This window comes from Myripristis murdjan, chromosome 4 (assembly GCF_902150065.1).
Source record: "Myripristis murdjan chromosome 4, fMyrMur1.1, whole genome shotgun sequence".
Taxonomy (NCBI): Eukaryota; Metazoa; Chordata; class Actinopteri; order Holocentriformes; family Holocentridae; genus Myripristis; species Myripristis murdjan.
In genome coordinates this window covers 34585164-34611556 of record NC_043983.1, presented here as the reverse complement: position 1 = coordinate 34611556, position 26393 = coordinate 34585164, and the positions used below count along the sequence as shown (strand labels likewise).

At 44.7% G+C, this 26393-nt stretch overlaps 1 protein-coding gene across 1 annotated transcript in view; it reads left to right on the top strand.

The window, feature by feature from the left end:
- LOC115357682 (multiple PDZ domain protein-like) overlaps nucleotides 1-26393 on the top strand; it is a 72175-nt gene that overhangs the window by 22334 nt on the left and 23448 nt on the right. Inside the window, 2 exon segments of the mRNA XM_030049291.1 lie at nucleotides 6644-6840; nucleotides 12669-12760. Coding sequence (XP_029905151.1) covers nucleotides 6644-6840; nucleotides 12669-12760 — 289 coding nt within the window.

Genomic DNA, 26393 nt, shown 5'->3' with positions numbered 1-26393 from the left:
TTTCCAAAAACAGCAGATCTACTTTCTCTCCTCGCCTCTGTCTGTTCACACGAGGTCAGCGAATGAATACGGGACCGCAGCTCAGAAAGTAGATCCAGCACTTTGGAGGCGAGCGGGCTGGGAAAGCCTGAGGAGACTGAACCCCAAACAAATGTGGGACGTTTTAGCTTTGGGTTTCTGCTCAGAATCTTTGCCTCACATGGAGCGACGAATCTGACTCGGCTTTACCGTAAAAATCTGAACTTCATCACTTTAACCGAAGTTACAGGTCTTAACGTCTTTCTGACCTTCTGTCTGTCAAACACTCAGCTGACTTCCCTCTGCACAGACAGCTAGCTGGCTAGCATTAGCCTCCAACTCACAACAACAAGGCTTTCTTTTGTGAAGAACATTAATTTTCATTCTTCTTTTGCTTCTTCTTCCTCTCGTTACTGTTATTGATCAGAAATAACTGACCACAGAAAGCCTCAGCCGACCAATCAGAGCAGAGTAATGACCCGTGTTAGCGTTAGCGTTAGCTGCCTGTCCCTGCCTTGTTGTTTTATAAAACTCTGTGTTGCTTCAAAACTCCTGTGATTGTTTTTCCCAGCAGCTAACATGCTAACACCGTCCCTGAGCTAGCCAACACATGTTTGAGTCTGTATTTAATCATTTTTCCTCGATGTCGCAGCGCACTGTTAGCACTGCTAGCTGTTAGCATCCAACCTGTACAGGGAGTTTTTATTTTTTATTTTTTCAGAGCAGATCCTTGAATTAATCATCGCTCCTTGTGAGGTGTGAGGCTGCTGATGTGGAGAGGAGGGAGGCTGCTCGTTATTGATCAGTGGCATTATCAGTTGATCAGCTGATCAATAGAATACTTACAGAAATATGGAGGAAAGTAGAATCAAAAATGCAGTTAAAGATATTTGTTTGCTGATGTTTAGAATTTAAGCAACATCAGGCAATAAAAATGCAATTTAGCACAGACAAACCTCTCTCTCTGTCTCTCTCTCTGTCTCTCTGTCTCTCTCTCTGTCTCTCTCTCTCTGTCTCTGTCTCTCTCTCTGTCTCTCTCTCACTCTCTCTCTGTCTCTCTCTCTCTCTGTCTCTCTGTCTCTCTCTCTCTGTCTCTCTCTCTCTCTGTCTCTCTGTCTCTCTCTCACTCTCTCTCTCTCACTGTCTCTCTCTCTGTATCTCTCTCTCTCTCACTGTCTCTCTCACTCTCTGTCTCTCTCTCTCTGTCTCTCTCTCTCTCTCTCACTCTCTCTCTCTCTCTCTCTCTCTCTCTCTCTCTCTCTCTCTCCCTCGTCCTCTTCGTCCTTCCTCGCCGCCTCTCTGTCACGTCATTGGTCGGTGCGGGGAGGACGTCGCTCACTGATGTCCAATCAGAGCGATCGTGACAGGCAGGTCGTAGCAGAGGGAATTGAACCTTTGACCTCTCAGCAGACTGTGTGCCTTGCTTCAGGGATTTGGACCTTTAACCCTGCCAGAGCCACAGCCTGTCAGTAAATCATCTTACCAGGCTCAGTATCTCTCTCTCTCTCTCTCTCTCTCTGTCTCTGTCTCTACTCTTTCTTTTCTCCTCTCAGCTTCTTTGACTTTCATCCGTTCATCAGTTTGTTCATGTGTTCATCTCAGACCTTGGTAAGTGAATGAAAAACCCTCCAGCAGCTGTAGATGTTTTAGCTCCAGCCGCTTCACGTGATGCTGATCAAACCACCGTTTTAACAGGAAGTCCTCAGTAAACCCTCCCTGTGTTTTACAGCAGAGACTCTTTTACAGTCATGTGACTCGCGCCCCGCCAGGTGAGCCTCCGGAGGGCACAAATTAAAAAAAAAACCAAAAAAAACCTCAGAACAGATGATTTTAACAGCAACAGCACCAGAGAGTCACGAGGAAAACACACAGTGTTTCCAAATGGGTTTATTTTTACAGCCTAAACACGGCGGCAGCAGCTTCCTCTCATCCTCAGTGTTCAGGGATTGGCAGGTGCCGAGGCCACGCCCACTTTACCTGCTAAATGTACCCATGGAGGTACTGGACGTCCTGAGAGCTGCTCCTTGTTGTGAACGAGGTGGATACTTTCCTCGGTCATCCATTTTCTTCTGTGTCTTTGGAGGAAAAATTGGGAGTGAAGCGTCACATCGTCCTCATGATGCTCAAAAAGCTCAAAACAAGCGACAGACTTGTGTGTTTTGTGCGTTTTGTGGATTTGAGGCGGTGCTGTGGTCCAGCGGTTACTCTCTAACCAATCATACGTTGTCTTCGCTGTGGCTCGGTGTGTTGGATGTAGGGATGCCGCGATTATTACATGCGTTACATGCTTTTTATGGTTGTAGAATTGTGCAGTGACTGAGTACCATCGGAAAGCTCCGGTTCTCTGCTTTCAGAAACCCTCTGAATTTTTTCCGGGGACTCTTCTGTGATTGGACGGTCGAAGTGTCAGTAGTCCTACGGAGTTACCGTAATGGCCTGTATATAGGTGCAAAGCTCCGTTTCCGACATTTTTTAAAAAAGTTTCTGTATGTCATAAACGGTCTAGGAGATATCGATATGTAAAGTAGGCATGCCGAATCCTGTCGGCGCCGACATCATCACTTTAAGAGACATCTTTGCTGTCTTCCCCGGGCTTCAGGAACCTGCAGTCCATCCTGTGGGTTGCAGTGCGTCACCATAGACATACCAGTATATGTCTATGTGCGTCACTGAAGGCTAACGAGGCTCACTTTTGACAGCACATGGAGCGCCTGATTGTCAACAACCAAGTCCCGCCCCCGCCCTACTTCTGATTGGCTAGTAGGCCTATTGTTAGTGTGGTTGAAAACGAAAGCTGCACTTCTATTGGATTTAGAGAAATGTCTGTTAAATAAATCTGGACGAACCCAGATTTTTTTGGTTCCATGCGACTTGTGCTGCCTATGGTTCAGCATCCGGCATGATCTTAGGAAAGTGACGGTGTTTAGAAACCTTCACGAATAATTAACCGTGGAGTATAAAATCGCGGATATTCTTGAAATCAAATAATCGTGACATCCCTAGTTGGATGTGGCGTGCAGCGTGAACTCTGGATGGGTTATTTGTTAGCAGACCGACCCGATATCAGCACCAACCGTCACTGAAAGACATGAAAAAAAAAATAAATCCAATAATACAATCTTTAATTAACTTGTCTTTCATTCGTCTCTCTCATGGATCCTCCTGAATGGAATTGACACTACTTCTTAAATACTGAATAGAGGTTTTTAATTGTCTTTTTATCTAAATTCATTGCAATTTGTAATGCAAAATTCTGTTTTATTAAACTTCCCTGGGGAAAAAGCTCCAATAATGCCTCCAATAAGCTCTCATTCACTGTGTCTGAAATTAGTTCACTGAACACTTATTGTACATGTGTCGTATTATAATTATATTACTGTTGTGAATTATACGCTGTGTTTATATCGTCTCCTTATCGAGTGTATTACTGTTTTTGCTCTCTGTGAGGGGAGAAAAGAAGATAAAGTTGTGTTTGTCTAATTGCAGAATTGATTTGACTATAAAGATGTTGCTCTGGCTCTCACAGTTGATCCAGTTTTTTTTTTTTTTTTTTTTTTTTTTTTTATTTATTTTACCGTCGGTGCCGTCTCCATGTGGGCGTGTTGTGTTTTCAGGGAAGCAGCTGAAGGATTATTCCGGCTGAAAGACATCACAGCATTGTTTCATTTTAATTTGATTCATCTCCCTCGCCGGTTATTTTCTGCGCCGGCTTGTTTTTCGCCGGCGTGGTCCTCCGGGTTGAGCTCTGATCTAATCTGCTGTCTGCCGTCTCTGGCTGTCATCTGATTTCTGGCTCCTCCGTGGTGAAAGGGTTTTCTGAAGCCTCTTGGAGTTTGTTTTGCCTCACTGGGTTTTTCGTGGCGTTTTTCATCGTTCTCGACAGGTCGGGAAGCCGTGCGAGTAAAGGTCATGTGTTGTACGTGTCATCGTGAAGCCGCTCAAAAAGATTATTAAGATGTAGTGATGATAGTAGTAATAATGACAATAATAATCTTTATTATTCATACAGAACTTTTCAAAACTGAGTTACTCGTTTCATGATTAAAAGCAAAAAAAAACAAAGAACAAATGAGTAAAACACAAAGATAAGGGAATGAAAACCGTAATAAAAGAGAAATGGTAGTTATACTAATGAAAGGTCAAATAAACAGAGGAAGTCGTAACATCAGGGAAATATTACATTAATAAACTAGACTTGATAAAACCAACAGACGTAATATTTCTACTCTGTTTCATATTTTAACCAGATATGACACACCGAGCTGCCACGCTTTGCTCCGTTGTCAAAAAATGTGAATTTTGGCCTACACTGCACTGTAACTTTTAACTTCCTTTAACTTTAGCTTCTTTTTGTTAATTGTTTTTATGCATATTTTCTTGTGTTGCTTTTATATTGTTTTAATGCCTTTCTCCTTTTAGCTTCTATTTATTAATTGTTTTTATGTATGTTTTCTTGTGTTCTTTTATATTGTTTTAATGCCTTTATGCTCTATGTAAAGCACTTTGAATTGCCTTGTCGCTGAAATGTGCTATACAAATAAACTTGCCTTGCCTTGCCTTGCCTTTGGGTGACCTTGACCTTTGACCTAGATACTCCAAAATTTAACTTTCCGTGTCAAACACATTTTCTCCACGGGGAAAAACATCGTCATTCCTGTCATGATCGGCAGTTTAATTCATGACACAACAATATATAGGAGTGATTATTTTAACATTATGTTTTTTGTCATCACTTTGAATTTATTTGACAAGTTTGACACCTGGACAGTTCATGTCACTTTGGTTTAAATGCTTGTGAAAGGTGTGTGAACGCAGCCTCAGGTGCGTGCACAAGCCTCGTGTCCACTCCCACAGTTACCCATAAATGTATGAAGACACACTGTTTTTTATCAGGTCATTAAACGCATCACCGCAGGAGGACGGACAGCTCTTTTCTCTGATATTAGCCGTTTTTAAAATTTCCTCTCCATGTCTCGCTCATCGTCCGCCCTCTCTTGCCTGTTCGTATCCGGAAGCTTCCCGAAAACCTGCACGAGTACGGAGGAAATGAACGCAGAGAACACACAGACAACTCCGTCTGTATCCGGATTTAACGTTGAGCATAAAAAGTGATATCTCAGAAACGCATCAGTGATTAGTTTGCGGTGTTCATATCAGCACCGACGTGACGAGGTGAGTCACGAGTGAGGATGAAATAAAAAGAATATTAACAGCTAAAAAAAAAAAAAAATGTCGTCTCTGACTTATTGCAGATCAAACGGATGATCAAATTAATCCCACAGAAGTAATTAATGTTATCTTAAAAAATGAACCTTTGATTGGCATTTCACAAATCAGTATGTAAATGCAATTCACTAAAAAATTCTGTTCATATAAATACAGTTTATGTGCAGGGAAACGGTGTGTGTGTTGGATCAAGTCATACATGTGGCCTTGATCCAGCTGGTTGGAGTCTCTTCCCAAACACGTGACCTCCTGCTGGGGGTGAAACATGGAGGTGAAGCCGGGCGGGCGTGACGGCGGTGGCGTGTTGCAGCACACGTCCTCGTCATGTCATTTACTTGCTCTTTATTTGCCTCTGGTTGCTGTAATAATGATATTAATAGTCGTAATCAGGGATTTTTGTCATGAATGTGTGTAATCCATGTGCGGCAGCGGTGTGTGTGTGTGTGTGTGTGTGTGTGTGTGGGGGTGAGCAGCAGGGAGTTTGGATGTTACATCAAACGACATGCTGACAGCGATCTGGATGTGTGTGTGTGTGTGTGTGTGTGTGTTTGTTTGTTTGCTTTTTTAAAAATAATTGCACATTCAGTATGTCGGTCACGTTTCCCCGTGTGTGTGTGTGTGTGTGTGTGTGTGTGTGTGTGTGTGTGTGTGTGTTTCATGGACTGTTGAGCAGCGTTTTGTTGAACATGAAAATCAAATTATCTCCTCTTGTCACGTCTCACCCCTCCTCCTCCTCCTCCTCCTCCTCCTCCTCCTCCTCCTTGCCCTCTCGTTCACCTTTTAAAAATCATCCTCCTCTTCTCCTCTCTCCTCCTCCTCTCGTGACTCTCTTCTCTTCCCCCTTTTCTCCTCTCCTAACCTCCTCCACCTGCTCATTTCTTTCGTTTTCGTCTTTCCTCCTCTTCTCTCCTCTCATGTTCCATCCCTCGCTCCTCTCTCCTCCTCCTGTCTTTACCTTTCTCTTTTTGCCTCCTCTCCTCCTGCTCCTCCCTGCTGTCCTGCCCCAATTTGGTTCTCTCCTTTTTTCTCCTCGTCTCTTCTTGTTCCTCCCCTCCTCTTGTGCGCCCCTCTTTTTACCTCTTCATTTCTCTCCTCTTCGCCTTCTGGTTCATCTTTTTAATCCCTCTCTTCACCTCCTCTCTCTCATGACTCCTCGCTCTCCTTTTCTTGGCATCTTTTCCCTTCCTCCTTCCTGCTTTTCTCCTTTCCTAACCTTCTCCTCCTTTCTTTAATTTCCATCTTTTCTCCTCTTCCCTTCGCTGTCCCCTTAAATCTCCCCTCTCCTCCTCCTTTCTCCCTTCCTCACAAATCATCCTCTCCTCTTCCTCCTCCCCGCTGCTCTGCCTCTATCCCCTGCGTCTCTCTCCCTTGTTCCTCCCCCCTCCTCCTCCCCCTGCAGAGCGGTGGTGTGAGCGTTATGGCGACCTGGGGGGGGAGGTGCTGTGCGTGGAGCTGGAGAAGGAGCGGCAGGGTTTGGGTCTCAGCCTGGCGGGGAACAGGGATCGCTCCCGCCTCAGCATCTTCGTGGTGGGGCTTCACCCCGGGGGGCCGGCGGCCCGCGACGGGCGCATCCGGGTGGGAGACGAACTGCTGGAGGTGAGGAGGGGGAGGGGCTTCCACCAGCTCCCACAAAACATCACATCAGATTAGATTAGATTAGATTAGATTAGATGAGCTCAGTTTGTATTGTTTTACATTAGACTACATTAGATTACATTAGATTAGCTCAATTTGTATTGTTTTACATTAGATCAGATTACATTAGATTAGATTACATTATTACATTACATTACATTAGTTCCTATTAGGTTACACCAGGACAGATCAGATTAATTCAAACTAGATTAGTTTACGTAGTATTCATTCAGATTAGTTTAAATCAGATTAGATTAGATTAATATGAAGTAGTTCCTTTTGTTCGGTTTGTATTCATTTGGATTAGATTAGAGTACATTAGATTAGATTACATTATTACATTACATTAGTTCCTATTAGGTTACACCAGGACAGGTCAGATTAATTCAAACTAGATTAGTTTACTTAGGATTCATTCAGATTAGATTAAATCAGATTACATTAGTTCAATTTGCATGAATTCAGATTAGATTAGCTCATATTACATCAAATTAGTCAGGATTAGTTTGTGTTAATTCACACAGTATCAAATCAGATTAATTCAGGCTAGAATCGTTGGGTTTGGATTTATTCATATTAGATTAGATGATATTTTATATTAGATCAGATTAGATTCGGTCAGTTTGGATTAGTTCCTATGAGATTGCAGCAGATCAGATCAGATTAATTCAGACTAGATTGTTCAGTTTGAATTTTATTCAGATTAGATTGGATCAAATTAGATTGGTTCAGATTAGTTGAGTTCAATTTGATTTAGTTTGTACTAAATTCAAACAGATTAGAACAATTCAGTTTCGATGAATTCAGATTAGAGAAAGTAAAATTTCAGATAAGTTTTTTTTTTTTTTTTTTTTTTTTTTTGGATTAGTTTAGTCTTGGATTAGCTCTGATTACCATATTTCACCAATTAATCGCCGGGCCGCAAATAGCCGCTGGGTTCTTTTAAGCGCTTGGGGTCTGTGCATTATATTGAGGTAACCCAAAATAAGGCTATTCACCTTATTTTTGCAGAAGTAAACAGTTAGCCGCACAATAACTGTGCCGCACTTCTGTTTTCTGTCAAAATAAGAGCGCTAGCTAACGTTAGAAAAAAGGGTGTACTGTAATCTTAAATGACCGACTAACTATTATTTTGACAGAAAACTGAAGTGTCAGAGGGAATGACTCGCAGCGCGAGCGGTTTGCACTGTTTGTATGTACAGATATGTTTACCTTATGCCTTACAGTACTTTTGTACTAAAAAATATGTTTGACAGTAACTGTTATCACAATAATGGCCTGGTGCAGGTCTGTGTAAAATAAATAAAGGCCTGCAGCTAATAGCCGCCTGGTTCTTTTAAACGCCTGCGGTCCAAGTTGATTTTGCGTATTAAACGCCCGGGCGATTAATGGGTGAAATACGGTATGTCAGTTTGGATCAGTTCATTTTGGATTAGTTCAGATTAGATAAAATCTGATTATATTAGCTCCGATTCTCTTAGTCAAGTTTGGAGTAATTCATCTTAATTTAGATCGGATTATATTATTTCACATTAGATCATATTATTTCATGTTAGGTCAGGTTAGTCCAGATTAGATTAGAGTAGTTCAGATAGTGTATATTAAATCAGATTAACATTCAGATTTGTTTAGTTCAGTTTTTATTGTTTCAAAATAGCTCAGTTCAGACCATATTAGTTTAACTTTAGTTCAGTTCAGATTAGTACAGATTACATAGGATCAAATCAGATTATTTTGGATTAGACCAGATTAGGTTTGTTCAGATTAGTTTGAAATGGAAGTTGTTGGCTCCGGCTGCCTGGCTGGTGGTGGTGTTGGGACAGATCTCTGCTGCCTGTCAGGACAAAGAGGACAGAAATAAAAACGGAGCAGATGGGAGCGTCTAAATCTGAAGTGGCGGCTCTGCCATGTTGGCAGCAGGAGGCCGCCGTCTGAAAACTGTTTGAACTCCATTACCCATGATTCCTACGCAGCGGCATCAGCAGAACGACGTGCCGCTTTAGAACTGAGAGACCAAAACGCCTCGGCTCGGATCGACATTTCTCTCCGCTGACCAAAGTGACAGCAGAATTTAATTTGGACAAAAGGAGAGGCTCTGCGGCGGCTCCTTTAGCCGGGACGGGACGGCGAGCTCTGCTCCGCCGCACACACACACACACACACACACACACACACACACACTCTGTGACTTCGGCTGATAAGGCGGCTGCAGGTTTTACGGGACGCGGCGTTTTCACTCCATTTGCTCTGTTATTTCAGAGGAGCCGGTTTCCCTCTGCAGAGCGAGCCGCTCTGTGCTGCAAAGTGTGCGCTTCAGCGAATCCACATCACCTGTGCCAAGCCGCGGCAGAATCCAGGTGCATGAGCAGAAACAGCTGTAAATACAATATTCATATCCAACTGTATGGGTGAAAAGAAAATGGGGTGCATAATGAGCGTGAAGCTGAAAATGTCTCTCTGTCACGCGGGTCGCTCAGCTCATCCCCGAGACGTCCCGCTCCCTCATATCAACAGAAAGTCACGCTCAGCTGATCAAAATTCTAGCGCAGGCAGTTTTTCACCCGGCTTATCAGCAAAGGAACATGAACACCCCCCCACCCCCCCTAAAATATGACTCAAGACTTTTCTGAATCTGCAGCAGCTGCTCTGCAATTCAAGACACGCATGAACCTCCAAACAGCACCCAGTCCGGTGAAATATCAGCGTGGAGCAGGCAGGGGGGCCCAAAGCTCTCCTCAGGGCCCGTAAAAAAAATCTCCCAAATGTTTGCAAATCCGACCAGAAGAAACACCAGAGAGAGGCGCTGCTCGGGTGCATTTATGAGCCGGTAATTAATAGTTTAAGAGCTCAATATCAGAAATGTATTCATCATCATTAACTCCCTATTAGCTCCTGAAAAACGAGCTTACCAAACTGCAGCACTTCTCCAGAGGTTATATGCTGTTTTATCAGCCGTTAGGACATCAAAGCTGCAAATTCCTTGTGACATTGAATGCATCATGAAAACTGTCCATTATGAAAGTCAGGCATATCAAAAGGGTTGGGTTTGGATTTATTCATATTAGATTAGATCATATTTTATATTAGATCAGATTAGATTCGGTCAGTTTGGATTTGTTCCTATTAAATTGCAGAAGATCAGATCAGATTAATTCAGACTAGATTGTTCAGTTTGGATTTTATTCAGATTACATTGGATCAATTAGATTGGTTCAGATTAGTTGAGTTCAATTTGGATTAGTTCATACTAAATTCAAACAGATTAGAACAATTCAGTTTGGATGAATTCAGATTAGAGAAAGTAAAATTTCTCGTTTTTTTAGCTCCTGAAAAACGAGCTTACCAAACTGCAGCACTTCTCCAGAGGTTATATGCTGTTTTATCAGCCGTTAGGACATGAAAGCTGCAAATTCCTTGTGACATTGAATGCATCATGAAAACTGGCCATTATGAAAGTCGGGCATATCAAAAGGATCTCTGTGTTTTTTTTAAATGATATATATTTATTGATCCAGTTGTACGTTCAGACTTGCACACAGCCGGTGCAACAGGCGGCTGATGTTGAGAGCCAGCTGACTCGGGTCAAAATATCTTCAAGGTGAAAATAAATAAATGAAATAAAAGGTGAATGAAGTCGCTGCCAAAGAAATTGCCGGTTTCCGTTTCCCGGCCGTTTGAATCAGAGTTTAAAAATAAAAACGAGGAACAGAAGAGCAGCGGGCGAGCAGGGAGCCTGAAATACCAGCAGCTCTCAATGAACAACATGTGTGACAGAACCAGTGTGATCAGAGCCAAGGTCTCAGTCAGCCACACACACGCACACACACACACACACACACACACACACACACACACACACACACACACACGCCGCACCCTTCCTCATTACAACAGTGTCAGTGGCGTGATAAAAAATTGATGTTGTTGACAAGCTGCAGACGAGGCAAGCCTGGACAATTATTACACACACACACATGCATGCACGCACACGCATGCAGACACACACACACACACACACACACACACACACACACATACATATAAACACACACCCCACGGGCATAGATGAAAGCTGCATAAAGAGACATCAACACAAAAATCCATAAAATGAAATGCACACAGATTCAGAAGCACAGTATGTCACGCGCGCACGCACACACACACACACACACACACACACAGAGGGATGGAGAGAGTGGGAGGATGATTGAAAGGAAAGCAAAAAGAGAAATGAAGAAAGACGAGCGTTTTTAAATACGTCCTCTGCTGTTCAGTCCTTGCTCTATGTGTGTATGTGTGTGTGTGTGTGTGTGTGTGTGTGTGTGTGCGTGCGCGCGTGTGTGCGTGTGCATGTGTGAATGAGATATCGATTAACACTCAGAGGAGCTGGGCCCACTGAGAAGCAGAAGGGTGAAATTTTTAACTGCATTGCAGCTCAATGACCTTTCTGTCTGTCTCAATTAAGGTGTGTGTGTGTGTGTGTGTGTGTGTGTGTGTGTGTGTGTATATGTGTGTGTGTAACACTAACACCTTCAGCGCTGTATGTTCTCTTGTTTAAATCTGTGTTCGTCCAGATTTCACAGTGAAATATTAAAACCCTCTCATCCAGATTTCACAGTAAAATATTAAAGTCCGGTGCTTTTCCAGCCTCCAGGCAAACCTTTTCTTTGTGTTTTTAACATCCATGTTCCGGGGCGCCCGGGTTCTGCAGCCGTGGCTCAGCGGCCTGTTGGTCAGAGAACCGACTGAATCTCACACTTTTCACCAAAACCTCACCGCAGCTTTTATTCAGCAAACACACACAGACCAGCTTCAAAACTACAAACTCATCCATCAGCCAGGGTCTGATTCGTTTTCGTTTCCGAGGAAAAACAGGAAGATCCAGGCCGAGGCGGGTCTCTGCTCGGGCTGTACAGCCACTGCACTATTTGGATTCAGGTTCGGATTCCGGCTTTTTTAAAAAAAACTTCGGATTTGTTATTCGGATTCAGGAAGAAACCGGAAGTTGGCGCATTAGAGACTTCCTCCGAGCTCGCCGGCTAACTTCCGGTTTAGCTCTTGACGAACTAGAACGGGAATAAAATAATTGAATCGTTTGGCTCTTCTAGACTTTCCAGACGCGATCAGACTGAACGGATCAGATTCTGCTGTGAAACGAGTCGTCGACACTCAAAAACATGTCTCCACCGCTTTATAGCCGCTTCTTTTCCCGTTATCGTCTCTGAGAAAAATGCTTTTTGGGCCTCAGAGCATCACGTGATGGATGTGATTGGCTCAAAACACGCACCAACATGTTTTTGGTTACGTTTTGTTTTAATCTCTTGTAATTGGCTCAAAACTCGCATCCAAATCTTTAGAAAAAAGCTCCCGAATAATGAGGAGAGACTTCAGACAGAAAAACTATGCAGGGTCAAAGTGTTATTTGTGGACTTCTGAATATTGTATTTGGGTTCGGGTACAATCCTAGTCTCTGCACACACACACACTCACACACACACACACACACACACACCTCTAGTGGCTCACATGTCACAATGCTACATGAGATCTGACTGGAATCATGGGATAAATGTGTTTATGTGTGTGTGTGTGTGTGTGTGTTTACAGTTGGACTGAGCTCTGTTGTGTATTTTAAAAGTACAGCTGATATTTGTTTTTATTGTACCTGTATTGTGAAGATAGGTTGTTTTGAACATGTGGAAATAAAGATAACACGCTCTCCCTGCCTGTGTGTGTGTGTGTGTGTGTGTGTGTGTGTGTGTGTGTGTGTGTGTGTGTGTGTGTGTCAGATCAACAGCCAGGTGCTGTATGGGCGGAGCCACCAAAACGCCTCGGCCATCATCAAGAGCGCCGCCTCCAAGGTGAAGATCATCCTGCTGAGGTAAGGCCGCAAGGCATGCTGGGAAACGTCACGCCGAGCTGCGGCTGTTGCTCAGCGGCTCGCGTTTGATGGAGGGGATTCGAACGTTTTAAAGTGGCGTGCGGCTGACGGTCACTTTGTCTGACGAGGCTTTCTGCAGCCGCCGGACAGACCCGTGATGTTTTGAGACCAGTAACCATGACGACGAATGAAAGCAGCCGCCTGCATCATGTGAGCTGTGTTTAGGTGTGGCGCTGACCCTGGGGGGCATCTCTGAAAAGTCGGGGGTGGGGCAAGTGGGGGGGACTTTGACCATTTGACCCCCCCACCCCCTCGGTTTTGCACCTGTGTGTGGAGATTCATCTGCAGGCACACTTCCTGTGCTCACCTGTGCTCACCTGTGCTCACCTGTGCTCACCTGTGCTGTTCCTGTGCTGTTCCTGTGCTCACCTGTGCTCACCTGTGCTGTTCCTGTGCTCACCTGTGCTGTTCCTGTGCTCACCTGTGCTCACCTGTGCTGTTCCTGTGCTCACCTGTGCTGTTCCTGTGCTCACCTGTGCTGTTCCTGTGCTCACCTGTGCTGTTCCTGTGCTCACCTGTGCTCACCTGTGCTCACCTGTGCTCACCTGTGCTGTTCCTGTGCTCACCTGTGCTCACCTGTGCTCACCTGTGCTGTTCCTGTGCTGTTCCTGTGCTGTTCCTGTGCTCACCTGTGCTCACCTGTGCTCACCTGTGCTGTTCCTGTGCTCACCTGTGCTCACCTGTGCTGTTCCTGTGTTCCTGTGCTCACCTGTGCTGTTCCTGTGTTCCTGTGCTCACCTGTGCTGCTGACCCCTCCTGAGGTGGCTCAGGTGGTTGGATCACAGTCCATCCTCAGGGCGTCTTTGGAGCGTTGACACCTGTAACTCTGTGTGGCCAGGTGTTTCTCCAGCTGCCTTCCAGTCACCTGAGATGCAGGTGGAGAGGCATGAGGGTAAAAACAGTGTGTAAATAATAAAAAATACATCATTTGTTTGGGTGAAGTATTCCTGAAACGTGTCTCCTTTCATTTGTACTTCACTTTCCCTTTGACGTAATGAAGTGAAGTGTCAGGATGGTGACGCTCTGTGACTCACCCAGGTGGAGCAGGCCAGCTCATTTTAAAGGGAGCATCCACACAAAACGTGACAGCTGACGGCTGGCAGCACACAGCCAGTGCAGGTCATGTCGAGGGAGATTCACCGAGCAGCCGGAGCCAGCGAGGTCCAGGTGTTCTGGCTGTCCGGCGTCAGCTGGAGACCAACCTGGCCGAGTTTCTGCTCCAGCAGCTTCCCAGCAGCCAGGAGACACTTGGCAGGGACGCGCTTTCTTTCTTTTCTTTCTTTTTTTCTGGGAGGCCTGATTCCTTGTTTTGTCATCATCACTTCTCCATATTTGTCCGACTTGTCTGAGTCGTCTCCTCTGCTGTGGCAGCCCAGCGTCTCGCTCAGGGTTCAGTGAAGTTTAATCTGATCTAATCAGGAGAATCACTGAAAACAGAGCCAGCAGGAGGAATCAGGACGCAGTTGGTCGCAGAGTGTTTGGCAGCTTTCTGAGCTCTGTGTTGACGGGATGACGCACTCTCGAGGATGTAAACACCATTTTCCCTCTCTGATGAGCCTGTAAATGTCTGGGAAGTGTGCCGCAGCGAAATAATGGCAGGGCTTTCATCCAAATTAAAGTCAAATCAGTCTGGAAGCAGATGCACAAATCCGTCTTCAGACGACGTTCCTGCACGGAGAGAAGATGCAGCGCAGCAGGATGAATGTTTTATTCCACAGACAAGCTTTTCACCAAAATGAATATATTCAGATTTAAGACCAAAATTTTGATCAGTAACTGAAATTTCATTTTTTTTTCTCTGTAACCATAACTGATTACAATTCTATTTATTTTGTAATGGAATTACGTGTAACTCATTAAACTCAATCAAGTAAAACTGAGCTGGTAAAATCTGGATGTCCATCAGACACACTCTGGTTTGACTCCCTGCTGGGGGTCAACTGGAAATTTCTTGGAAATACCAACATGCATTTAGACTCTTAGATCACCTTTGCAAGTTACCCATTATGCTAATTAGTCACATTGGCCAACATGCAACTTTTAGCAACTGATTTGAATCTCATCTGCTCATCATCCTCTGCTGAAAGCTCAGAGGAAACAGCGCTGCTGGGTTTCATACAGGCCATACTGGGGTTTTTAGTGTGCTGACCTCACTGGATGTCAGCTAACTGGCTAGTGTGTGTGTGTGTGTGTGTGTGTGTGTGTGTGTGCTTCACCTCTGCGGGGCTGCTGGGAAAGGCCCAGGCCCGTCTGTGAGGCTGATGTGTTTTGATGCACGGTGACCTTGTTTGACTCCCTCGGCTGGGAGCGTTTAGTCGGAGGCCGGAGCAGACGGCGGAGCTCAGGTCCAAACATCAAAGCACCAATTAAAAGCTGCTGCCTGATCTGACGGAGGAATCACCGCCACTGCAGAACAGAACAGGTCTGTGTCTGCGGTAGCTCTCGCTCCGAGACGGCGGTGAACTTGGAGTTGATAAAAGGCGACGCGTCGAGGCGGTGCTTCAGTTTGGAGACGTGTCTTTTGAGAGGAGAGGGAGGAATCGGGGGAACAGAAGATTAAACTCGATGCTTCTTTCTTTCCCCGCTCTCCTCCGCCGCTGCAGAAATTAGGATTCTGCAGCGAGGACTGAGCTGCAGCTTTGAAGCCAGCAGGTGTGGTGTGTTTTTTACGCCGAGGCCTTATTAAAAACCAGAGCCTGCGATGTCAAGCCGGGTTAGCGTCTCTGTCAGACGGGATTTAAACGGCGGCGTGCGGCTGCGACTCGGCCTTCATGCACGATGACGCCCGGCTTTATCCTCCCAAGTCGCTGCGGCTGAGATCATCCACCTTTTATCTGCATGAACTGACTTTACCACCTGACATAAATCTTAACGATGTGAATTTCACAGGAAGAGCGATCACACTGATTTACATTATATAGGGAAAAGGTTCCTCATGCAGAAGACACACCAGCGGTTTATTATGGCAATAAGGCCAACAGGCCATCTGTTGGGGAATTAGGATTATAATTATTTCTTTGCATGATTTGAAAATATACACCGGTTTGAGCTGTAAGTGTGTCTCAGAAAAGTAATGGAGTGACATTTTATTTTAATTCTCAAATTTTCTTATCGAGGGAAAATTCATAGATTAATATTTTTATGGAAATTTAACAGATTTTTATTCTTAAAGGTTGAAGTTTGCCGTATCATAATTCCATGACCGGGTGTACTCACACACACACACACACACACACACACACACGAGTTGTCTGTTTGTGTTGTGTCTGAGGTGTGTGCGTTACACAGGAACAGAAGGTGATAGAGAGAGAGAGAGGGAGAGAGAGAGAGAGAGAGAGAGGAAGAAAGTGCGTCCAGTTGAGACAAGTAGTCAAGTGAGTTTTATTTCCACAGTAAAACAACAGGAGTCGACCCAAAGTGCTTTGCACACATGGCAGAGGGGGCTACAGCACAAACATACAAGATGTAGGGATTCATAAAAGTCAAGACTAAAATGGAAAACACACTGAAGAGAGACAAACGAGGGCAAAATTAAAATCAAGTGAAGAAGTTAAGAGGAAATGAATAAAGCCATCAGCAGGTTAAAACTCAGTGACGCTGGAGATAAAAGCAGTTTGCACCTCAGACTGAACTAAATGCAAGTGAAGGAAGTGGGTCTTTAAATTTGATGTAAAGGTGGTGGGACAGGACTTAATCTGGGACAGGACTTAATCTGGGACAGGACTTATTCTGGGACAGGACTTAATCTGGGACAGGACTTAATCTGGGACAGGACTTATTCTGGGACAGGACTTAATCTGGGACAGGACTTATTCTGGGACAGGACTTAATCTGGGACAGGACTTAATCTGGGACAGGTCTTAATCTGGGACAGGTCTTAATCTGGGACAGGACTTAATCTGGGCCGGTCACCTCTGGTTTGGAGGCGCGAGTCTGGGACAGAGAACGCAGAATCAGCAGATCAGTGATGTTTAGTGCAGCAAAGCATGTGGGACCTTAAAAACAATAATAACATTTAAAAATCAATTCTGTGTTTTACTGGTCACAGATGCAAATGAGTCACGACCACAGTGTTGTGTTGTCTTTTTTTTTTTTTTTTTTTTTTTTTTTTTTGTGCCGGTTAAAAGTCTAGCAGCTGCTTTTTGAATCGGTTGTAGAGGTTTCAGGTCCTTATGAGATTAAAAAAAAAGCTTTAGTTTGGCTTTAGTTGGGTTAAGGTGATAGAAGCTGCCCTTCACGCTGACTGTCATGTTTATTAAAATTCAAAGGAAGAAAACACTCAAGATTTGTAACCTCATTGACAAAACGCACACATGTGCCTTTCCCATGATCCCTTTCCTCATTTTGTTCTTTATTTACCTTCATCATCCCTCCGCTCTTCCTCTCTGAGCGCCGGGTCGCCTGTTCCTGCTCCCGTCCTCCTGCAGGGTCAGACATCCCATAATAACACCGCCTGACCTGAGGCGTCTCTCCGTCCGTCCCCTGTGTCTCCGTCGTCCTCACGCAGGCCCGGTGACGCCGTGACAACCGGCTCGGGCCGCTCAAGTCGGGTTCGCCTGTTGTCATGGCAACGCAGGGACGTCGTGATGGGAGCGGCGTGCGGGTCGAGTGGCGCCATGTGGAGCGGATGGAAACTCAAAGCTTTTTTTTTTTTTTTTTTTTTTTTTTGGCAGAGTTGGAGGAGGAAACTCGGCCAAACTGAGCCTGACTCAGTGGTGTTCAAACGTGGGGTCCGGGGCCCCCCGGGGATCTTTGAGGGTCGTCCAGGGGGTCCTCAGTTAAATGAGGAGCAGTTTAATTTCACTTCAGTTTAAAAGCTTGAGGAAGACGTGTGAATTCAGCGTCAGGCTCAGGAAAAGCACCAGACATGTGACGTCGATCCAGCATCACTGATAAGACGTTTAAATATATGACATTAATGACAATAAATATAATTTGAGGTTTTTTTGTTTTTTGTGCTTGCTTTGGTAATTTATTATTTTTGTTTTTAACCAAAGTCTTGCTTGTTGCCCTTTTCCCTGTGCTTTTTTAAAGAAATAATAATTTGTAATAATAATAATAATAATAATAATAATAATAATGTGTGTTGGTGGTGCTGTGGGCCGATCAGTCTCATTTTGTGGAAACTGGATGTAAAATGTAAAAACACAAAGATCCATCATATTTGACCTAATTTTGTCTGAGATATTGAGCATGAAGCTCAGGGCGCTGTTGGCCTGGTGGTGGCGCTGTGGTGGGACAATCAGATTTATTTTCAAAATGCCAGACCCCCAGTGTCAAATCCATCTGGGGCGTCTGCAGCCCCCTAAAAAGTCTTAAAATGTCTTTAATTCAATTTAGTAAATAGAAGGTCTTAAAAGTCATTAAATTTGAGTTTAGGAGGTCTTAATTTCATTTATCCAGATTTTTGTTAAAAATGTCTGAGCTCTTTTGCATGAAGTACTTTATTTATTTATTTATTTTAGTACATTTACATGCACATGAGATTATTCACCTCAGCATCTGGATTAGGGTTAACCCCAATCTGCAGAGAGAAATCCACAGATATCCTCAGACTTACCTGTTCCAAGTTCTGTTTCAAGAATAAAGTCCTGATTTGAATTCTTCCCACCAGCAGCTGCTGTCTGAGATAAAGGAATCTGTAGCCAAACATATTCCCACCTCAGACTGACCTGAGCACAGGACCAGGTGGACTTACCTGCAGCGCTCATTAGAATAAGAAAAAGGTGTTTTATCTTAGATTTTGTTAAAGATGTGTCTTGTTAAGGTCTTAAAAAGCATTAAATTTAACTCTGATACATGAAGACACCCTGTCCACGTCCAAGTCTCCTCCAGAACAGACTGGCAGAGGTGTGTGTGTGTGTGTGTGTGTGTGTGTGTGTGTGTGGACTGCAGAGCTCCGTGCATATTAAAAGCCTGACAAATGGAGATGGATCAGCCTGTCAGTCAGAACATGAGCTCTGCTAAATGCCGCTGTCAGCCTCTGACTGATGGGCTGTTTTCGGCGTTCGGGGGCCGGCGGGACGCCCACATGTCCGCTCGCCGCAGGAAATCACCTTCGAAACAAGTCATTTAGTCCCGGGCCGGGCCGCGAAACATGTCACTCCTCAGATCGAGTCAAAAATCCAAACGGACGCATCCGCTGACGTTTTGCACCGTCACAAACGCCTGATGTGATTTACCGTGCTGGCACCACAGCTGCTTTAACAGTCACCTGCTCTGATTAATCAAGACTGTTACCATAATTATATGCACTGTCACCTGTGAAAAGACATGACAGATGAGGAGACAGGAGACACAGACAGTTTCTACTGTTATTTCTGTCTGAAATGGATTTTATCACACAGGCGTCATGTTCCCATTCTGCATTACATTACATGTGTCAGTTCGTTTCTTTGCTGATGACGCCATGCTGTTTCCTGACAGAGAGATGCGAAACAGCTGTTATACTGCACCAACCATGTATTAATTAGGCAGGTTGTGGCTAATGATAATTATTATTAGATAGGCCATTAATTTGGCCCCACCCACAAGTGCAACATTAGTTAGTTTGTCTGCCTCAAAATAGTTTAAACTGAATCCGGAAAAACAGAAACAACAGGAGACACAAACCTCTGATCAAAACAAGATGCAAAACTTCTAAACCAAGATTTCAAAATGCAAACTTTGTGTTTTGTTAGAATGTGAAGCTGCTCTGTAAGTGTAATGAAACTCACTGGAGCACAGTCAGCTGGATGTTGCTGACTGTGGAACTGCAGCTGCGAAAACAAACCATCATCTAACCGTTTCTCCCTCTTTATCAAAGCCGAACGTCGGGATCCTCCTCGTGCCTCTGCAGCCTCGTGATGCAATGACAGTCTCAAAGAAAAAAGTCAATTCCTGCACACACTTTTTCACCTCCGCATTGATTTATTCACGAAATGTGAGAGAGGTTCCTGCAGCTGACAGGTCGGCTGACTCCCCTGAATAAATCAATGCGGAGGTGAAAATGTGTGCAGGAATTGACTTTTTCCTTTGGAATGGATCTTCGGAGACTTTGATTTCCTGCACCATACAAGAGACAGAGCAAAAGGTGTGTGTGTGTGTGTGTGTGTGTGTGTGTGTTGCCTTCCACTCATCATGCAACGACAGTCTCCCCATTATTTATCTAGAATGTGTGGCGCCGGGTCAGGGCAGGAGGTCGTGTGTCATCAGGAAGCGAGGAGCTTCATCCCAGGTGGATGTGAAGTCCAGCTGAACCTGAGCTGTGAGGCTGAGCTGCTCAGGTGTTCAGGTGTTCAGGTGTTCAGGTGTTCAGCTCTGCTCTCGGGTCGACACACTGCCTGCACTGCAGAGTGGAACGTCTTCTCACATTTAAATATTGAAATCTTTCACAGCATGCACCGCTCTGATGCAAGTCTCCTTCACCTCTGGAGTTTGCCTGGCAGCTCGTTTATATGCGAAAACTGTTTGCTGGTTCAAAGGCAGAATGAGTAGGACTCCCTAAAAAATGTCATGTAGGTATGCACTCATGCAAAAATACAGCGGGTGTGTACATCTCAGCCAATCACAGATCAGTAGCACCACATCCAGACAAACCTCGTTCCACATCGAGAGTGAATCTGGGGTTGAGCTTTCACAGCAACACTGAGGGAGAGGAGGAGGAAGAGTGACGTTTTCTGTTTTTTTTCCTAAGATGGTGACATTACATTTTGTCATCCCAGGAAAGGAAAACTAGCTGCCGGCGGTTAACTTAGCCAGGGAGGAGGGGCCAGCTTTGCAGCTTTGTGTTTACAAACCGCAGTGACAAACCTTCCTCATTCAAGAATGAGGAATGAATCAAGTAAAACTTCCCAATCTGAGAAATAATTTCTCTTCCTTTGCAGATTGGTGCTCTTATTTTAAAAAGTAGCTTGTTAAGGTGAATTTGAACATGTTGTGCGGTGTTTTGTTGGTGTTTTGTCTTTGATGGTTGCGTGTGGGAGGAGAGAGTCTTTGGACCGACCTTCAGCTGACAGGATTGGAGATTAACAGCTTTTAATAGTCGCATCATTTTTCTGCGGTGGACGCCTGTCAGCGGCGACGTCGGACAGTGACAGAGACGGAAACATCGCCGGGATCAAAAAGGAGCAGAAGGCCCGGAGGGGACGTGCAGACACTTTTCATCCAGAAACGCCACAGAGCTCGCCGACACTTGAGAGCGGCGAGGGGCGGCGAGGAGCAGTGAGGGGCGGCGAGGAGCGTCAGGTGGCGTTTCCCTCAGCTGAGCTCCACTCACACTGAGGTTTCTCCAGGGAGGAGACGGCTGCCGGCCACCGGAGCCTCTCTGGAAACGTCTGAGATGAATTTAATTTGATGTGAGCACAGATGTCGAGGTTCAGGCCTGCATAGATTTTCACTGTCGTTCCCTCCATGTCTGATTTCCAGGGGGAAATGTCGCCCGGCGCTCCTCTCACTCCTGCTGCTGGATCTCACCCAGACGTCACCAGACAATTTTCTCCTGTTATGACGTGAACTCGCCTTTTTTTTCCTCTCTCTCTCTCTCTCCTTCTCTGATTGAATTCCAGCCGGCCGGGGCAGGAGGATGGCAGCTCTCACCGTGTTCAGCGTCTCGGTGACAAAATCTCGTTAAAGTCGTGTCCGCGGGCCGCTGGTGAATGATTTATCCCTGGATAAAGGTCGCCACGGCGATGAGCAGTGGGATGCCAACAGGGCAGGAGCCTCTGAGCTCGTCACCATGGAAACACAAACTGAGGGCCTGCTTTCGCCATCATGACATGCATCTCTATCTGCAGCTGACATGTAATAATGATAATAATAATTTTTATTTATTTTGCATTTGAGAGTTCACAGAACAAGGTTTAAAGAAGTGAATAAGGTCAGTGGTTTTCAAAGTGGGGCTCGGGCACCCTCAGGGGTCCTTAAGAGTCCTCCAGGGGGTCCTCAGCAAAATGAGGTGTAGTTTAAATTTTTGTGAGACACTGAAATCTGCCAATAATGATATTATTTAGCAATTACAAATATAGTTTTATTGTAATTTTTGTGCTACTTTCTGGTAATTTTCTTTTACCTTTACATTTACGTTTACTTTTACTGTAGTTCCAGTAATTTGTCCGGTAATTTCTGGTAATTCCAGTTATTGCCTTTTTTCCCCCGCATATTTTTGAAAGAAATCAAGTGAATTTGCTCAGTTTTAATTCAAGTCGGTCATGAGAACCTGAAGCAAAAACAACACAGACTCCACTGTAATACTTCTGTCTCAGCCGGCTGTATTTATATTTAGTATTCTGTTTACTTTAAAGATAATCAGCATGCACTGCGTGTGAGCTGCTGCATGTAAACGTCCTGTTTGCAGAAACCGGGATAAACCCAAACGCCGAATATAAAAACGTGAACACTCCATTCACCATCAGCACCAACAAAGAAGATCAACAAAATATAAGAAACAACAAGTCCCGGTTCCCATTTTTTAAGGAAATTAAACAGCTCCTTTCCTTTTATTTTCCTGTTTGAATTGGAAAGTAGATCCGGCGAGGAACTTCTGCGTAGTAACCGGGAAGAAACAGCCTGATAGTTCACAAATAAATGTAATTACATATAAAATATGGCTACCAGGAAGTGTGCTCAGTCTGTTTAAACTGATATGCATTTAAATCTACTTACAGTTTTTAAATAGTTTAGGTGTTGAACAATTTAAAAAGCTTAAATCAATTTCAAATCTACTTTTATTACTAGAAAACATGTTTCAATGCTGGGAGACAATTTAAGATGCACGTCAGCCAGGTTTCCTGTCGTGATTAGAGAAAAAAAAATCAGGCGTCCTTCCCACGCGTCCTTGAGAAAATGCTGAAGGACATTTTGCTTTCCTGCGCTGATTTAACCGCTGCATGTTTCAAGGATTTATTCTCTCCACATCGCGCTGCTCTTTATTTTTCTGATTCTAAATCCGCCTCATTTCATGATTTTGCTGCTTCTTTGATGGAAATCACAAGTGAAACTGCCTTGGAAACAAATAATTACCCCACCACACAGGCAGGATTCCTCGTTTGTGTTTTAGGGGAAAAAAACAACGATTTTAAGTCTGAACATTTGAAGCTAAATGCCAGGCCTGATTTTCTCTGCAGCGTTTTGCAGCGTCTCGTGTCTCCTGCGTCGGCCCAGGCGGGAAAGTCACAGATTGAATCATAAATCCTGTTTCCTGCCGGCCTCACCTTGACGAAGGTCAGGGAAACACATTATCAGTGATTGGGAGCGGGCCACTAACGGGGGCAAAGACAATACGTCCTCCTGCAGGGACAGGAGAGAGGCTAGAGACAGAGGCAACACATGGAAATGGAGAGGAAAGAGAGGTAAAGAGAGGACGACAGGTTATTTAGAGAGAGAGAGAGAAAGCTGCAGTCGAACTCGTCAGCAACTCCGGAGTAATAACACCAGCTAACATCTGTCTCCCTGCCAGATATACCGCCTGAAAGAAACTACAAAAGACAAGGAGAGACAGGTGAGAGGAGCAGGTGGAGGTGTCAGCTCAATGTGCAAAATGTAAATGTGGAAAAAAAAAAAGCAGGCGGCTGATCCGTATTTTTAAAGGCTCTTTGGAGCTGAGCACTCAAAAGGACAAGAAATTAAAGAGAAGAAGAAGAAGTGTTAAAAAAGAGTGAGAGATGAGAGGGAAACCCTGCAGAGGAGTTGAACTGGAGAGCGATCCTCCTCCTCGTCGACGTCGTCCCGCTAAATCAGCCGGACGGACGGCTCTTTGGTTTATATCCTGACGTGTAGATCTGCTCTCCAGAGCGGGACGGGGCGCCGCTGCTCGAGGTGAACTCACTCCTACCTGTTTCCTTTTCATGGCTAATAGAGGCGGTGAAAAGCCTGCCCTCTAAAATGTTTGAAATGTAAATTAAAAATGCCGATAACGTGCTGTGCTAATTGCCGCCTTCGCCAGCAGATGCTTAACAAGTCCGGGACGATCTGTGAACTTGCAGATAGCGCTCTCTGACAGCACAGGAGGTAATAATAGCCGTTGTGCCCTCGAATAAAATACAACAGATAATTATAGCCATTGTGCTTCTGACACAAGACATTGCATTTTAATGGGTAATTTTAGCCGTAACTGCCTTTGATGCAGTTCAATATAATACGACAGCTGAAGTGTATCAATAGTGATGTCAGCTTTGATACAGCACAATGGAAAATGAAAGCCAAAAGGAGAATAGGTAATATTAGTCTTTGTGCCATTTAATGCAGTATAACAGAAAGTTGTGGCTGTAATACCTTTTGATACAGGATTTCTTGAACCCGGGCAAAACTCTCGACCAACACACACTCTTATCACCCTTCTACAAACAGATGATTTGAACCCTTGTGCTATATTACTGTAAATTGTCCCTTTATATCCGGCGATAAGAGCACTTCCTCCTCCTCCTCGTCTTCCTCCTCCTGACGGCCTGAAGGTGCGATCCCATCTCCTCCCCGCTGGCCGGGGTTATGAGCAGGAAAACACAGACACGCCGCTGCAGATAATGGAAAGTCACAGTTATCGAACATGTGGCGGCTCGAGTGCCGTGGGTGAAGTGCGACAGTGGCGCCCTGCAGACGTATGAAACACCTTCAAGTTGGCACTTTCACCTGAATGCGTGTGTGTGTGTGTGTGTGTGTGTGTGTCTGCCCCGCCACAGCGCTGATCCAGGCTATTCGGGCATTTCTCTGTTTGTTTTGGCTCCGTCAATAAAACCATTAACCTCCCAGCAGCCCACCGACCGGCTGCAGCATGAATCCAGTGAACTGTTGGGGGTGAAGACACTAATATCATATGAAACTAGAAAAACCGTCATGTCTGTTTCCAGTGGGGTCCCTTGACCTCTGACCTCCAGATGTGTGAATGAAAATGGGTTCCACGGCTCTCCCCTTTGCAGACACGCCCACCTTCTGCTAATCCCATGCAGTTTGGGCCCCAAAGCCTGCAGTCCACATGTGTTCTTGTGGCCTGTTGTAAAATGGTGTGTGTGTGCAGACTGGGGCCTAAACAGTCTTGGAGCTGCATCCGTCGGCTTTGACTGGAAAGCTGAGACTCTTGTGGATTCGGTGCGCCCCCTGTTGGACGTGGCGTCGCCGGCTTTCGAAGGTCGTAGCATAAAAATTAGAAATTCAACAGAAGATGCTGAACAGTTTGATGTATAACACGTGCGCCTTTGACACTTATTCCCTCTTTCTTTCTGTGGGTGTTGGGGGATATTGTCATGTAAAACTCATGAATTTCCACTTCATAAATCTTTATTGTTATCTCCTCTGAACACTTGGCGTCTAGTAGCTCTTGATGCAGTGATGTTGGCTCGCTGCATTTTTGTGTGGCCCTTTTTATATTTATCAAGCTTCTAATCATTTATTGATGAATTTTTGTGGTACATTTATGATCGGTGCTATCAGGGTTTCTGTGCCTCATTAAAATCCAGTGAGCCAACACCACATCAAAATATGCATGCATTAGGTGACAATAATCAAATGTCCCTCAACCTTACAAGACAAGACAAGGCATACATTCAATTCAGTCGATCCTTAACAGTTTTCTTTTTTTTTTTTTGTTTCGTTTGATATATGTTGTTGGAGTCTGTCTTACAGTAGAATGATGTTTGGTATTTAAGCCTTTCTATTGCACGTAGGGAATGTGATTGGTTGCAGACTTCAAAGTTGGACAGTTTGTTTGCAGCTTCTGATCCAGCCGTGCTCCTCTTACACTCCCGTCTCATGAGATCGACGTGCAGAGAGTTTTTTCTGCTCTGAAAACGCTTCAGTTTGTCAGTTAAGACGTGAAATGAAACAGGATTCAGCAGCTGCATGGCCTGTTTTTCCGCATGAAATCGATTCAAGAAGCCAATTTTGCTGCAGAGTTTTGGAGAAATTTGACAAAGTCTGCCGGTCAGCTGCCGTTTTTTTTTTTTTTTTTTTTTTTTTTTTTCCTCCCGGTTAAAAACACAGGACAGACTGACACAGCAGATGTACTGCAGGTTTTTATTTTTATTCGTCCCCTTAAATCTCAGGTAGAAAGGAAACTGCCAGGATACACACAGTGTACAATTCACATTCAACAATGGAAAAAGAATATAATTATTACCATTTCTGGGTCTTTAATATAGTCTAATCCCTGCCTGTTTTGAAAGATAGAATCAAAAAGTGAAGATCTTGCGGATTAACGTTTTTAATTCAAACAATATTCAGACAAAGCCTCATTGTAGCTTCCTCTGCTGATGATAACCACCACAGATGGCCCAGTTTAGTGTCGACGCCTCAAATCAAACAGCCCGGCATCGGCGGTGGTTTTGAGGCACCCTGGTGGCGGAGTCCCTCCATATGCCTTCATGTAGCAGCTGTCCCGTCGCTGAACACCAGGTACCGTTTCCCTTAGCGCCTCCTCCTCCTAATCTGCCGGCAGACGTTGGGGATCTGCTGTTGATTTGTCGTGTTCGTCTCCGTGGCGCCGGGGGCTCGTTGTCGTCGCTGCTGTTGAGCCGCTGATGTGATAAATATGATTTCTCCCGCCGCCCCCCTCAGCCCAGCGGAGCCGTCCCAGCCATGTTGGACTGTTCATGTTCGTTCAGAT